The following is a 12024-nucleotide window of genomic DNA, read 5'->3' as shown; positions in this document are numbered from 1 at the left end:
CATATGAAACACACGAAATAAAAATAGTAAAGATAGAAATGAAAAGCATCACACCATTGAATATCCAAACCATGCTCTGTTGCGTTCTGTAGGTTTGCATATTGCACTTACGAGGACATGCTTCTAAAATACCTGAGCAGAAACAAGGTGTACTAGCATAGTCCTCACACTTTAGACTGGGTCAGAAGCAGCTGGTGAAGACAGATTTTTATCCTCTGCCATCTTTTCTAGTTCATCACATTTGAGATAAGGGCTCAAGAATGTCTGTTTCTAAGACATTTCCAGATGTTACTGCTCTGAGGATTTCACCTTGAGAATTGCTGTGTATTTTAAGTTAAGTCTTGGTAAGGCAGACATTGCCATGTTTTGAAGAAGTAGGTGGCCTTGGGCAAATCAGTTTCCCTCCCTAAACTCAGTTTTAGAGATTACGAAGTAGAAGTCATACTAACTACTGGTTAGCATCATTGGAGAATTTATGAAGGCATAGTGGGTAAATTGCTTGCTATCTAATGCTGATCACCCACAAAACACAGTACATGCTGGGTTCTTTCTTCTCCTCTATTTGATCATGAAACACCTTTAAAAAAAACTTTCAGAGTAGACTTAGGGACTTTGTTTCAGAAACAAACATTGTATCGTATTATATTAGAATCATGAGAATACAATTTTCCACTCACTTCAGCTTTATTCATGAACAAAAACTGTGTTCCAAATGAAACATCTTTCTAGTTGAAGGTTTAAGACAAAGCTCTTTTGCCAAGTCTGCCTACAGGAGAACAGTGTGTTCAGCCCTCTCCCCTCTGTGTGTAATTGTTGATATTTCGTGGCTAAGTGTGGATTTCTGTCATCTTTTGTATATATTGACTCCTTATTGCATGTGATTGAGTTGCCAGTTTTTGGTGGTTGTGTTTTTGAGTGGATGGGGGCATGAGGATGATAAGTTTGGTTGATTTCTTTGAATGCAACTAATGTTTCATCCCTCTCTTTCTCTCTCTGTCTCTCTCTCTGTCTCCCTCTCCTCCCCGCTACTTCTTCTCATGTATTACTAGGACCTAGTACTACCTGTCAGGAAGACTCATGTGCCAACCAAGGAGTTTGTATGCAGCAGTGGGAGGGATTCACGTGTGACTGCTCAATGACCTCTTATTCTGGAAACCAGTGTAATGACCGTGAGTACTTCCTTTTACACGATTCATAGATTGAACAGATTTGGATACACCTTAAGGAACAATATGTTATAAAAAGGTGGTTTATATGAAGTATTCACAAGTAAATCTCCCCCCCCCAGGAACTTGGAAAGTAAATGACTAGTATGTTTGCTCTAGTAAGAGCAAAGAGATAATCATTGTTCAATAACACTATTTGTCTTTTTTTTTTGGTTGTTGTTAGATTACACTTTGTCTCATTTTTTGTTAGATTAGGATACCCATGATTGAGAAACAAAGAAGCAATTTAGGTTATGTTTCTTATATAAAGAGTTAACTTCTTGATTAGTTGAAACACCTGAATAATAATTCTAAGATCCCATTTGCATTGCCTAGAATTTAGAGGGTATTTGAAGACTATAGTTATTTTCTCAAAATGTTTGAATTTAGAGGATTTATTAGTCCCTCTATAGGATAAAGGTATTCAAGAGTTTTTCTTTCCAATTAGAAAGTTTTGATGTTCTTGTAGGTCTTTCCAAATTTACTTGTATTTTTGCTTATATACACATAGCTGTTATTTATATATTTATTTGTATTTTCTGAATGCAAAATATTTATTTTATCTATCATATATCTTCTATTACCTATCTGTATTAGACACATATTGGAATAGATTCTTTTTTTTTCTCTACTAAGGAGGGTCAGGCATGTCAAAAACCTTAGTTCTAAGAAAGGACTAATTTCACGGGGAACTGATTTTGTTGCTAATGGTAGAGATATTTAAATGTTGTGAGCATCTATAATCTGTCTCCCCACTTCCTTCTCATGGTATTTTCCCAACATGGCCATTTTAAAGATGAGTAAACTCTTGGTAATTTGTTGGGGAAAAGAACCAGATTCAGTAGGACGGGCTAATCTGGTCTTCTGAATTTTTAACATAGCCTTTATGATAGGAGTTTGATTTACGACGTAGACTTACTTGGTTTTGTAAGAATGCTCATGATGTCACTGAAGCAAAGAGTGAGGTCATCCGATGAGATGCCACAGGGAAGAGTAGCCAATTGCAATGCAGTGTCCTTCTTGTCTGTTTGGATTTTCTTGATTTCTTACTTCTCAAGTGTTATCACATGTGCAGGCATCTCGTAGTTATTTCCAAATTTTCTTGATAGTTTTGCACTCCACCTGCTTTCTGAAGGTACGTTAAGGAGACACAGAGAGGGAATGTGGCCATCTAGAGAGAAAATTATAGGGTACTATTCATATAAGTATAAGCAATAGCCTATTCTCTGTCATGCAAATGGAGCGATGTCTGCAGGAGGGTTTGGCATCAGCTAGCTCTTGCCAAGTATTTTGGTGTTACTAAAAATCTTGTTTCCCTATGATGATTTGGAAACACAATTCCATTCTGAGACAGGCAGCTATGGGACAATCCACAGTACCTGGGGAATTGTGCTATAGTCTCCTTTTCCATCCAATTTATCTGCGTAGACTCACTAGGAAGGTACTTTCCCTGTAACAGGTGCCATAATGCTTCTTTATCCTCCCAAGTTTATTCCTCATCACACATACATCCCATAGCAGGTTAAAAAATGGTCAGGAAGAGACCCTGCATACAGAAGAGAGAGAAAGGTAAGTTACTCTCTCTACAGTGAATGTGCACTATCTTCAGAAGGTAAGTACGGATTTTTTTTTTAATCATTGACAAGCTCCTCTCTGTCATGCAGGGACAATTATTTTCTGGCACAAAAACAACAACTTATCTGTGCAGCTTTCTCTGATTATTTGATTTTACTTTTGCCAAGAGCAGATTGTGTTTCAGTCTAGAATAAGGACTATCATGTTATCTGACTTGGACAATTTGTTAGTGTATAATAAAGTACTAGGAGTGGGACTGAGAAAATGTCAGTTGGCTGCTGTTTGTTTTAAAAAACTGTTTTTAATATACCTACACGTGGGTTGATGCATTTTGAACTTCATTCTGTAAGCAATGCCATTGAATTTTCTGCTTATACATGACCTAAGTGCTCATCTCATTCTCTCTCTCTTGAAGAAAATACCAGGACTTAGGTTATTGAATGATAATGTAGAAATGAAGCCACGCATTTTAATTGCAAGATGTAATACATGTACAGTCTATGACTTTGTATATATAAACTTATAAATAAATATATATGAATTTATACTTACAATATAAAAATATATTATATAAATCAAAATATATATTTTTATTTTTATAATATGCATAAATTTAAATTTATATACACATATTTGGATGCTCAAATTTCTTATATTGAATGTTTATAAGGATTGACATTTAGGCTCTTTGGGTAGACTTCTCTTTTGTTACTTGTGTCAAAGCCAGTTTGTTCCACCTAGAATACTAGCCTATTTAACATTACAGATGGTTGTTTTCCATATCAACTGACCCGTAGGGTTGTGATTTGTCATTTCATCTCACATACATCTTCAAATTGGAGCTACCTATCTGACATTTTATTCATTTGCCTTTGCTAATAATTCCTGGTAGTTTAGTGTGTAAAAAGTTAAGTGTTCCTAGCACAGTCAGATGTACTCATGCTTAGCATTTGTAAAATCTTGGGGGAAATTGCGAATAAAGGAGAAAAGATGAAGTAAGTTAGTGGAGGGAAAAGAAGAAAGAAAAATACAGGAAAGAAGCTAGAAAAGATCAGGGGTTGAATCTTACGCGAAAGGGCATGGCAGTTATCAATAAAGAATAATCAACTAGGTGACATTCATGCTATAAGGTTCCTACCTACCTTTGACCTAAATAAGACAAATGTGCCATGGCCTCATTCATGGAATGTCGTCAATGAAATCTGGAAGTTTTTGTGAAAGGAATATTGACCTCAGGTTGATTCTCAATTAGTAGGAATGAACAGATGCCAATGGATTACTACCTATTCAAGAATGGTAACTGGTTCAACAGAAATGGCTTAGCTTTATATTTTCCAAAGCAGACATTTGTCTATATATAAAAGTGTCCTTTATGTCTGGGTTTGATAGTAAGGTGCTAACAGACAGTATGCACTCAGGACTTCCCCTACTTTGCATGCAGATTCCAGCATTTATGACCTTAGTCTTCTCTTCCTGTTTACCACATATGGCACTTGTCTGACAAATTTAAGATGCCATCACATAGATGTTGCCTTCCAGAGTTGCATGCATATTTAAACACTGTATCTCATCTAGCCTGAGTTTTCTAAACCGTTTCACTTTGTTCCATCATTTTCTTTTCATTATCAGGCTTTTAACTCAGAATCTCATGTTCATTAGTCTGGTGCTCTACCACTTGAACCATGACTCCAGCCATGCTTTTGCTGTTTACTTTTTGAAATAGAGTGTCAAGAACTTTCCAGGCTGGAATCGAAACATGATCCTCTGACTCTTTGTTTCCCCAGTAGCTAATACTTCAGGATTGAGTGGCAAGTGTCCACCCACTTCTTTATTCTTTATGAAAAGTGAGTTTGGTTTGATGGATGTTGCAGGGTGATTCCCTTTAACAAAGATAAGATGATTGTGTGAAGGTGTGACATAGCTTTTCTGGAGCCAATTACCTTGTGTAAAGAGCGACTTCTTGCATAAGATAGAAAATAAAAGTCATCTGTTTAGAAAGTCAAGTGTAATTGCCTTGCTGATTGTTTTAGAAATAACCTTATGCTATTCTACATAGTGGTAGAATCCTGGGGACAGAGTTCATTTCCATTGGGTTGATTTTGGAGTTAATGTAAGATCTAATAAGATTTGTGGAAGGATTACATAAGTAATATTCTCTGAAGATAACTTTCTGCTCTTCTGAGAGCAGTGGGTGAATAACACCTGAACCTCCCTCCCCCACTCCCCTTTGCCCCCCACAACTAATGATACCATGGCTACATTTTAAGAACAAAGGAAGTGGAACTTTACAAGGGTTCTTATAGGGACATGCTTTTTGGAAATTGGATTCTTACTGGTATTTTCGACTAGGTCTAAGTCTGGGAAATTCTAGCATATTTTGGCACATTGTAGCCTCAGGCCAATTCAGAATTCCCTTTCCATATTGTGTGACAATGCCACTCCCATTTGTCAGCCTGCTGGTGAGTGCTTCGCTCTTCTACAGACTGAAAAACACTGTTGAACAACCTCTCTCTCCTGTGCACACTCTCACATGTATTATAAACATGTTTTTAGCTTTAGGGCTTTTATGCAAATTATCAGTGTTTGTTTTAAGTAGACTGGGGATTGTTTACCAGGCAAGTGTTCCCCCTTTTGAGCCTCACATGCTTTATCCTTTGTTTCTCAGATAGGGTCTTGCGCTTTTACCTTAGCTAATTTGGGAGCATTATTTTCCTATCTCCACTTCCTGAGTAGCTAGGATTGAAGACATGGCGCCACCACAATGAGCTTGTTACTTATTATTTTTCTTTTTGGGGCCAGTTCTGGGGCTTGAACTCAGGACCTGGGTGCTGTCCTTGAACTCTTTTGTTCAAGGCTAGTGCTCTACCACTTGAACCACAGCTCCCCCCCCCAACTTGTGGCTTTTTTGGTGCTTAATTGGAGATAAAAGTTTCCTGGACTTTCCTGACAACATTGACTTCCAACCAAGATCCTCAGTTCTCAGCCTACTGAGTACCTAGGATTAATAGGGGTGAGCTTGTTTTTGAGATGAGAATCTCACTAACTTTTGCCCTGCTTGGCCTTGAACTGCCATCTGCCTGACTGTGTCTTCCATGTAGCTGGGATCATACGTTTGTTACACCTTGCCCGGACCCCAAATTTCAGCTTTGAGCATGGCCTATTTAATTTTAACCACACAATTACATGTTCCGAACGCCCGTTTTGATTGGCATATAATTTGCATTATATTGACATTGCTTTTGCAATCCCATTGCATGTTTGGGGAGAGGGGGTGCTTATATTGACTTTGTGGGTGAAGAGAGGGAATGAATGAGGGGGCTTCAGTCATTCTCAGCAGACAGCTCTCTGTGCTACATTGTGAGCCATCCATCTGGGGCTGCTTGCTGGAGAAATTGCTAGGTTCACACTGGCCTGTGATAATAGATGTTCTTTGCTTACAACAAATCAATAGCGAGCAACTGTGGATCGTGCAAGATAGTGGAGTGTGAAGCACCTTTTCAGACCGTTTTCCGCTGGAGTGGCTCTTAAGCTGCACTGTTGGCTATTGATTGGCCTTTTGCTTTTTTATTTATTGTGTGGGCTTATTTTTTTTTTTAAATGTAGGTTGGTGTATTGATTAAATCTGTTAAAAACACATTTCCCATTTGGGCTTCAGGGAAAAAAAAGAAAGTTGGCAATTTAAGCAATACTTGTGTACAGACAGAGGGCTAGACATGTGTATACTAATTCTATCTATTGGCTCCATGTGCATATGTAAGCATTATCTTATCAGAGTACGTCCATGTGTTTGCCTATGTGCTTCTAACTCATCTCTGGTTTGAGGTTTTGTCTATGCAAAAAAACAAACAAACCACAAAAAAACCCTTCTTTGATTTTACTCATAAGGCAGTTTTTGCTACTTAGCACACTTATTTATTTACTCATCAGGCAGTTGGTGGATATGAGCATGAATAAAGATATGGTTCTCATCGCCAGCTGTCATGGTCCATGGGGGAGGACCTTATGAAGCAGAGGAAGTATTGCAGTAGAGTTATGGACAATGCATGGTAAGGGGAGATAAAGGTAGAGGAAAGGCAATAGTCCTTGGGGTTAAGATCCCATGCAGAAGCACAGCTGCTCCTGGGACAGAATTGACTGAGGAATTACGGGGGGGGGGGGGGGGGGATGGGGGAGGGGAGGTGGAGAAGCAGGCTGGAGAAGAAATGCAAGAATCCAGTAATCAAGTAGAAAACAAGATATTCCCATTGTACCCCAGCACCGTCCATCCAATCTTTACTTTAAAGCATTGCTAGGGTAAAGATCACACACCTTTAAAAATGCATGATTTGGTTTAACATGGTAAGTTATGCACTTTACAAAATGTAAAAAAATCATAGATTTTCTAATCCCCATTAGTACTAGTCCCTCTTTTAGTACCTATTCTAGTATTCTGGAAAAGCCTGTTTACCCCATGCTATCTGTCACAGGGTCCTGTCTCTAGGCTTTGATGAATGGCATTAAGTCATTGGTGAACATTGATTATTATTTATAATATGCTGATTGTAAAAAGATTGATTAGTAGTGCTTATAGTAGTAAATTATGCAAGATAGTATAGCAGTAGCCATTAATTTAATGAGCTTTTGAACAAAAGTGACTTAAATGCCAGTCCTGCCTCTTCACACTGTGAAATTGAGTGGTTCACTTCGTCTCTTGAAAGTTTGGCTTGCACAAAGAAGGTTATAGGCACCCGACTATACTTTTATTCTCTTTGGAGCTAGACCATCAATTTCTGCATATTTGCTTGCTGTTATTGTATTGTTCATCATGTTGCAAAATGTCTGAGCGTGTGAGTGGAAACAGTCCCTGTGTTCAAATCCTGGACTCTGTCACCATCTTGACCAGTCCCTTTGACAAGTTAACAGATTCCTCTGTGTCTCTAAAATGTAGACAGTTATAGATGTTGTCTTGTAAGAGTGTTGTAAAGATAAATCAAACCCATAACTGTGAAGTTTAGGACAATGGCACCTTTAATAGCCCCCTCACAGCATTCATGGCTACTCTATGATGTAAGATTCAGAAAGTTAAACATTCCCCATGAGTTCATACAAACATCATTCTCATCAAGTCAAAGCCAATTCTCATACAAATAGAGAACAAATGTGTGTCAAAGTTGTTTAATTCCTTAATGAGGGAAACAGCAAGATGTTAAAACTATAAACAGCAAGATGGCAAATGACTATTTGAAGGTAGAGGAATTGCTAGAAATTTTAAAATGATAGAATAGAAATGTAGCTGAAATCTAAAATTGGTGAATGTTTGTGGGTAGAGACAGGAGAGAAAAACTAGGAGAGAGCAAAGGATGGAATGACACTGTCCAAAAAAGAAATGGACTCATTACCTGGCATGTGTCACTGTAACCCCTCTGTATATCACCTTTATAATAACAATAAAAATTAAATATTACAAAGAGAAAGTTCTAGAGAAAAATAAAACTGGCAAATGATCTACCTGATTTTCAAAAATTCCTTAATGTTTGTGTTATCAACAGAATGTGTATGCCTCTCATATCACAGAGTCTGGACCTCAATTAACCAACCATAAATATCAGTGTCCAACACAGATATCTTCCTTCTTGGAATTAGATATTTATTGAGTGTATCTGTTAAATAATGTTGTTTTATGATGTGGAAAGGACACACACCTATTCCTCTTGCCTTTCTTTGTTCTAAGTTTTGAACAGCTTTTTTTTTTAGATTGTTACCATCCATTCAATTTCAAATCCTTTTTCATCTTGAGTATCTATCTCATTCACAATTACCTTTTACTTTTGAACCACTTTAAATGTGTGCCAATCATTGAGCTGAGCTTTTAGCCACAGTCCTACTGCATTCTTAATTTTACAGAAGTCAAGCAAAGGCATGGACAAGTCAAACATTTTGACAGTATGTTTATGTATTTGTGGAAGGTACATAAAGCATGCTTTCTCTTGTCTATCTGCAAGTGTGAGCTCTTGACTGCCAATGTCTCAGGGCCACCTCAGGGGTAGCTTCTGAATGAAGGCTTATCTGCACCTGCAAGGGTTTATATCATGTGAGCACAGAACTACTTTTGTTAGCATCTGTTACACATACTGTAATTTCTAGTGTCCATATCATTATTTCTGGATCATACTCTCTCTCTTTGTTTTTTAACTTTATTGATCTTAAATAAGGACCTTATTCATCTTAAATAAGCACGTTAAATAAGGACTGAATAATCTCAAATAACAGGATTGCTGTTCCATCCATCAATGGCCATTGTGCTGGTTTGGTACTGCTAGGTAGGCAAATCTAAGCCAGAGGAATCATAAAAAGGAATCATGAAAGGATGAGCTTGGATCATGAATGTGAAGATCTGAAAGACCAATAGACACAGAGGCGTCCAGGGTAAACACCAGCAAAGGTAACACCCAATTTCTTTCTCTTTTTTTAAACGTTTTTTCTTATTGTTATTGTAAAGGTGATGTATAGAGGGGTTACAGTTACATAAGTCAGGTAATGAGTAAATTTCTTTTTGAACAGCATCACCTCTTCCCTCATTTTCTCCCAGTTTTCCCCTCCTGAACTCCCTCCCCTACAAGGTATGTAGTTTATTTTCAACATAGTTTCTAGTATCACTGCTGTATCTGTTCACCTTTTGTCCCATCCTTTCTGTGTTCCCCATTATCCTCCCCAAGACAGATACACTTACGAATAAGACAAAAGGTACAGAAATGAAACACCATGTCAAAGGAGAAGAAAACAAAAACAAAAGCAAAATTAAAATAAACCCCGTTTCTATTTCTTGGAGTTCATTTTGAGAAACATCATTTTATATGATCATATGCACATAGCTGTTGAGTCTTTGTGATCCTCTCCTAAGAATATCCTTCCCTTTGATCTTACTGTATATTTGATCCTGTCCAAATGTACTTTTTTTGTCTTTTGCCAGCCAGTGTGTTTACTTGTAGATTTATAGGCACATTCAAGTTACAATGGAGAGAAACCATGCAATCTGTATTTCTTTGGGTCTAGCTTACTTTGCTTGATATCATTTTTTCCAAGTCTTTCTCTTTCCTTATGAATGGTACAATACCATTCTTTCTGATGGAAGCATAGAATTCAAATATGTATATATGCCACATTTTCTTGATTCATCCACGGAGGGGTATCTGGGTGGATTCCATATGTTGGTTATGGTAAACAATGATACAGTGAACATAGTTGTGCTGGTAGCTTTAGTGTGGCCTTGTTTGTAGTCTATTTGAGAAATGCCCAGGAGTGGAATTGATGGGTTGTAGGGAAGCTCTATAATTAGTCTTTTGAGGAACCAACATGATTTCCAGACATCTTTTTTTGTATGCCTGGATCCACAGTAGTCAAGGTAGCTAAAAGGAATACAGAGGGTGCAAATTCAACTGGGGGTTGCTTAGAGCAAGATAGAAATACAGACATTCTCGACAGTCTCATCGATAAGGATTTCATCTTGTCCAATGAAAGTATTCTTGCTTAGAGGACTCTATCAACAGCTGATATTAATACATATGCAATATACGATTCATCAAGAGCCAGGATTGCTTGCCACTTATCTTTTATCCAATCCTGCATGAAGAAGAGCTTGGACTCACAGAGAAGATATTAATTTCTACAGGTCCCAATTGATATTTAAACTGATGGCTCAAAGAGAAATCATTTATACAATCCAGGGTGTTATAGCTTGTCAGGGATTATTATGAGTTGTTGGAATTTGTAGCCTCACTAATTCCATTTCAGCTATATTCAGCATGCTGCATTGGTAGACTGTTTTTATTGCTTATGTTTAATTATGGTGCATTTATTTCTGGTATACTTGGCTGGTTACTTATTGATGGTGATGGCGATAGTTTGCTGTGAGCTTATTGGTTCGCAGAAGATAATTTTTATATTGCCTTGTTAGTCACACACAGGTAACAATTTTAATGTATTTTTCAATATAGACTCATAATTTCTTACATTTATTTCCACATCTAAAGACATAAATGATATAAACTATTCTATCTTACCTTGTAAAATAAGACTAGTAAGTATAATTTGGTTCCCTTATTTCATTTTTCTCCTTTATGTTAAAAGGAACTGGAAGGACATTGTTTTGATTGGCATAAAATTTTCATACAGCAAGATGCACAAATCTTACACATCTGATGACAAATGTTCATAATGGTGTCACCAACTCTGACTTAGGATAGAAGACAGTTCCATCTTTCCAGAGATTGCCTCTGTTCCCTTCCCCATTAGCAAGATCCTTTTCCTCTCTAAGGCCACTACTGTTTGAATTGAGATCATTATACATTGCTTTGAGCCATTCACTCTGTGATCTTTCATGTCTATTTACTCTGGCTGGCTCCATGTGATGCTTTGGAAATTTATCTGTGACTGCTCGCCATTCTGGGCCCTGGAGTCTCTCCCTTTCAGTATCGCCTCTTCATGTGTGCTATTGCGTGGCCTCCACCTGAGGCCTGCTGCCTGATCCAGGGTGCAGAAATTCTCTCAAGTTCTCCATTGTGCTAGTACTGGGGCTTGAACTTAGGGCCTTGCATGCTTTCCCATTTGTTCTCTACTACTTGAGCCAAGCACTTCCAGTTTGCCATTTTGCTAGTTCTTTAGAGATGGAGTCTCCAAGACATTTTTGCTTAGGCTGGCTTTGAGCCTTGATCCGCCAGGTCTTTAGCCTCCTTAAGGAGCTAGGATTACAGATGGGAGCCTGGGTACCTTTTTTGCACTTTTGCTTTCTTTCTTTGCCAGTCCTGGGGCTTGAACTCTGGACACTATCTCCGAAGTTCTTCTTGTCCAAGGCTAAAGCTGTACCACTTGAGCCACAATGCCACTTCCAGCTTTTTTCAGTAGTTTATTGGAGATAAGAATCTCATGGACTTTTCTGGGCTGGCTTTGAACTGCAGTCCTCAGATCTCAGCCTCCTGAATAGCTAGGATTACAGCTGTGAGCTACTGGTGTCTGGCTTTTTGTTTGTTTATTTATTTATTTTTTATATTTTTTATTTTTTTGGTCGGTCGTGGGGCTTGAACTCTGGGCCTGAGCGCTGTCCCTCAGCTCTTCAGCTCAAGGCAAGTGCTCTACCACTTGAGCTACAGTGCCACTTCTGGTTTTCTGGTGGTTTATTGGAGATAGGAATCTCACAGTCTTTCCTGCCCAGGCTGGCTTTGAACCGCGATCCTCAGATCTCAGCCTCCTGAGTAGCTAGGATTACAGG

The 12024-nt window shown here is 38.1% G+C and overlaps 1 protein-coding gene across 4 annotated transcripts in view; it reads left to right on the top strand.

Moving 5' to 3' along the window:
* The window catches only part of Nrxn3 (neurexin 3), a 1505050-nt gene that overhangs the window by 691539 nt on the left and 801487 nt on the right, over positions 1-12024 (top strand). For all 4 annotated transcript variants that reach the window (XM_013014269.1, XM_013014277.1, XM_013014291.1 and 1 more), the window contains one exon: positions 1050-1169. In XM_013014269.1, the coding sequence (XP_012869723.1) occupies positions 1050-1169 (120 nt within the window). The remainder of the gene's footprint in view (positions 1-1049; positions 1170-12024) is intronic.

Source organism: Dipodomys ordii, unplaced genomic scaffold (assembly GCF_000151885.1).
Source record: "Dipodomys ordii isolate 6190 unplaced genomic scaffold, Dord_2.0 Scaffold2, whole genome shotgun sequence".
NCBI lineage: Eukaryota > Metazoa > Chordata > Mammalia > Rodentia > Heteromyidae > Dipodomys > Dipodomys ordii.
This window is presented reverse-complemented; position numbering and strand designations above follow the sequence as displayed.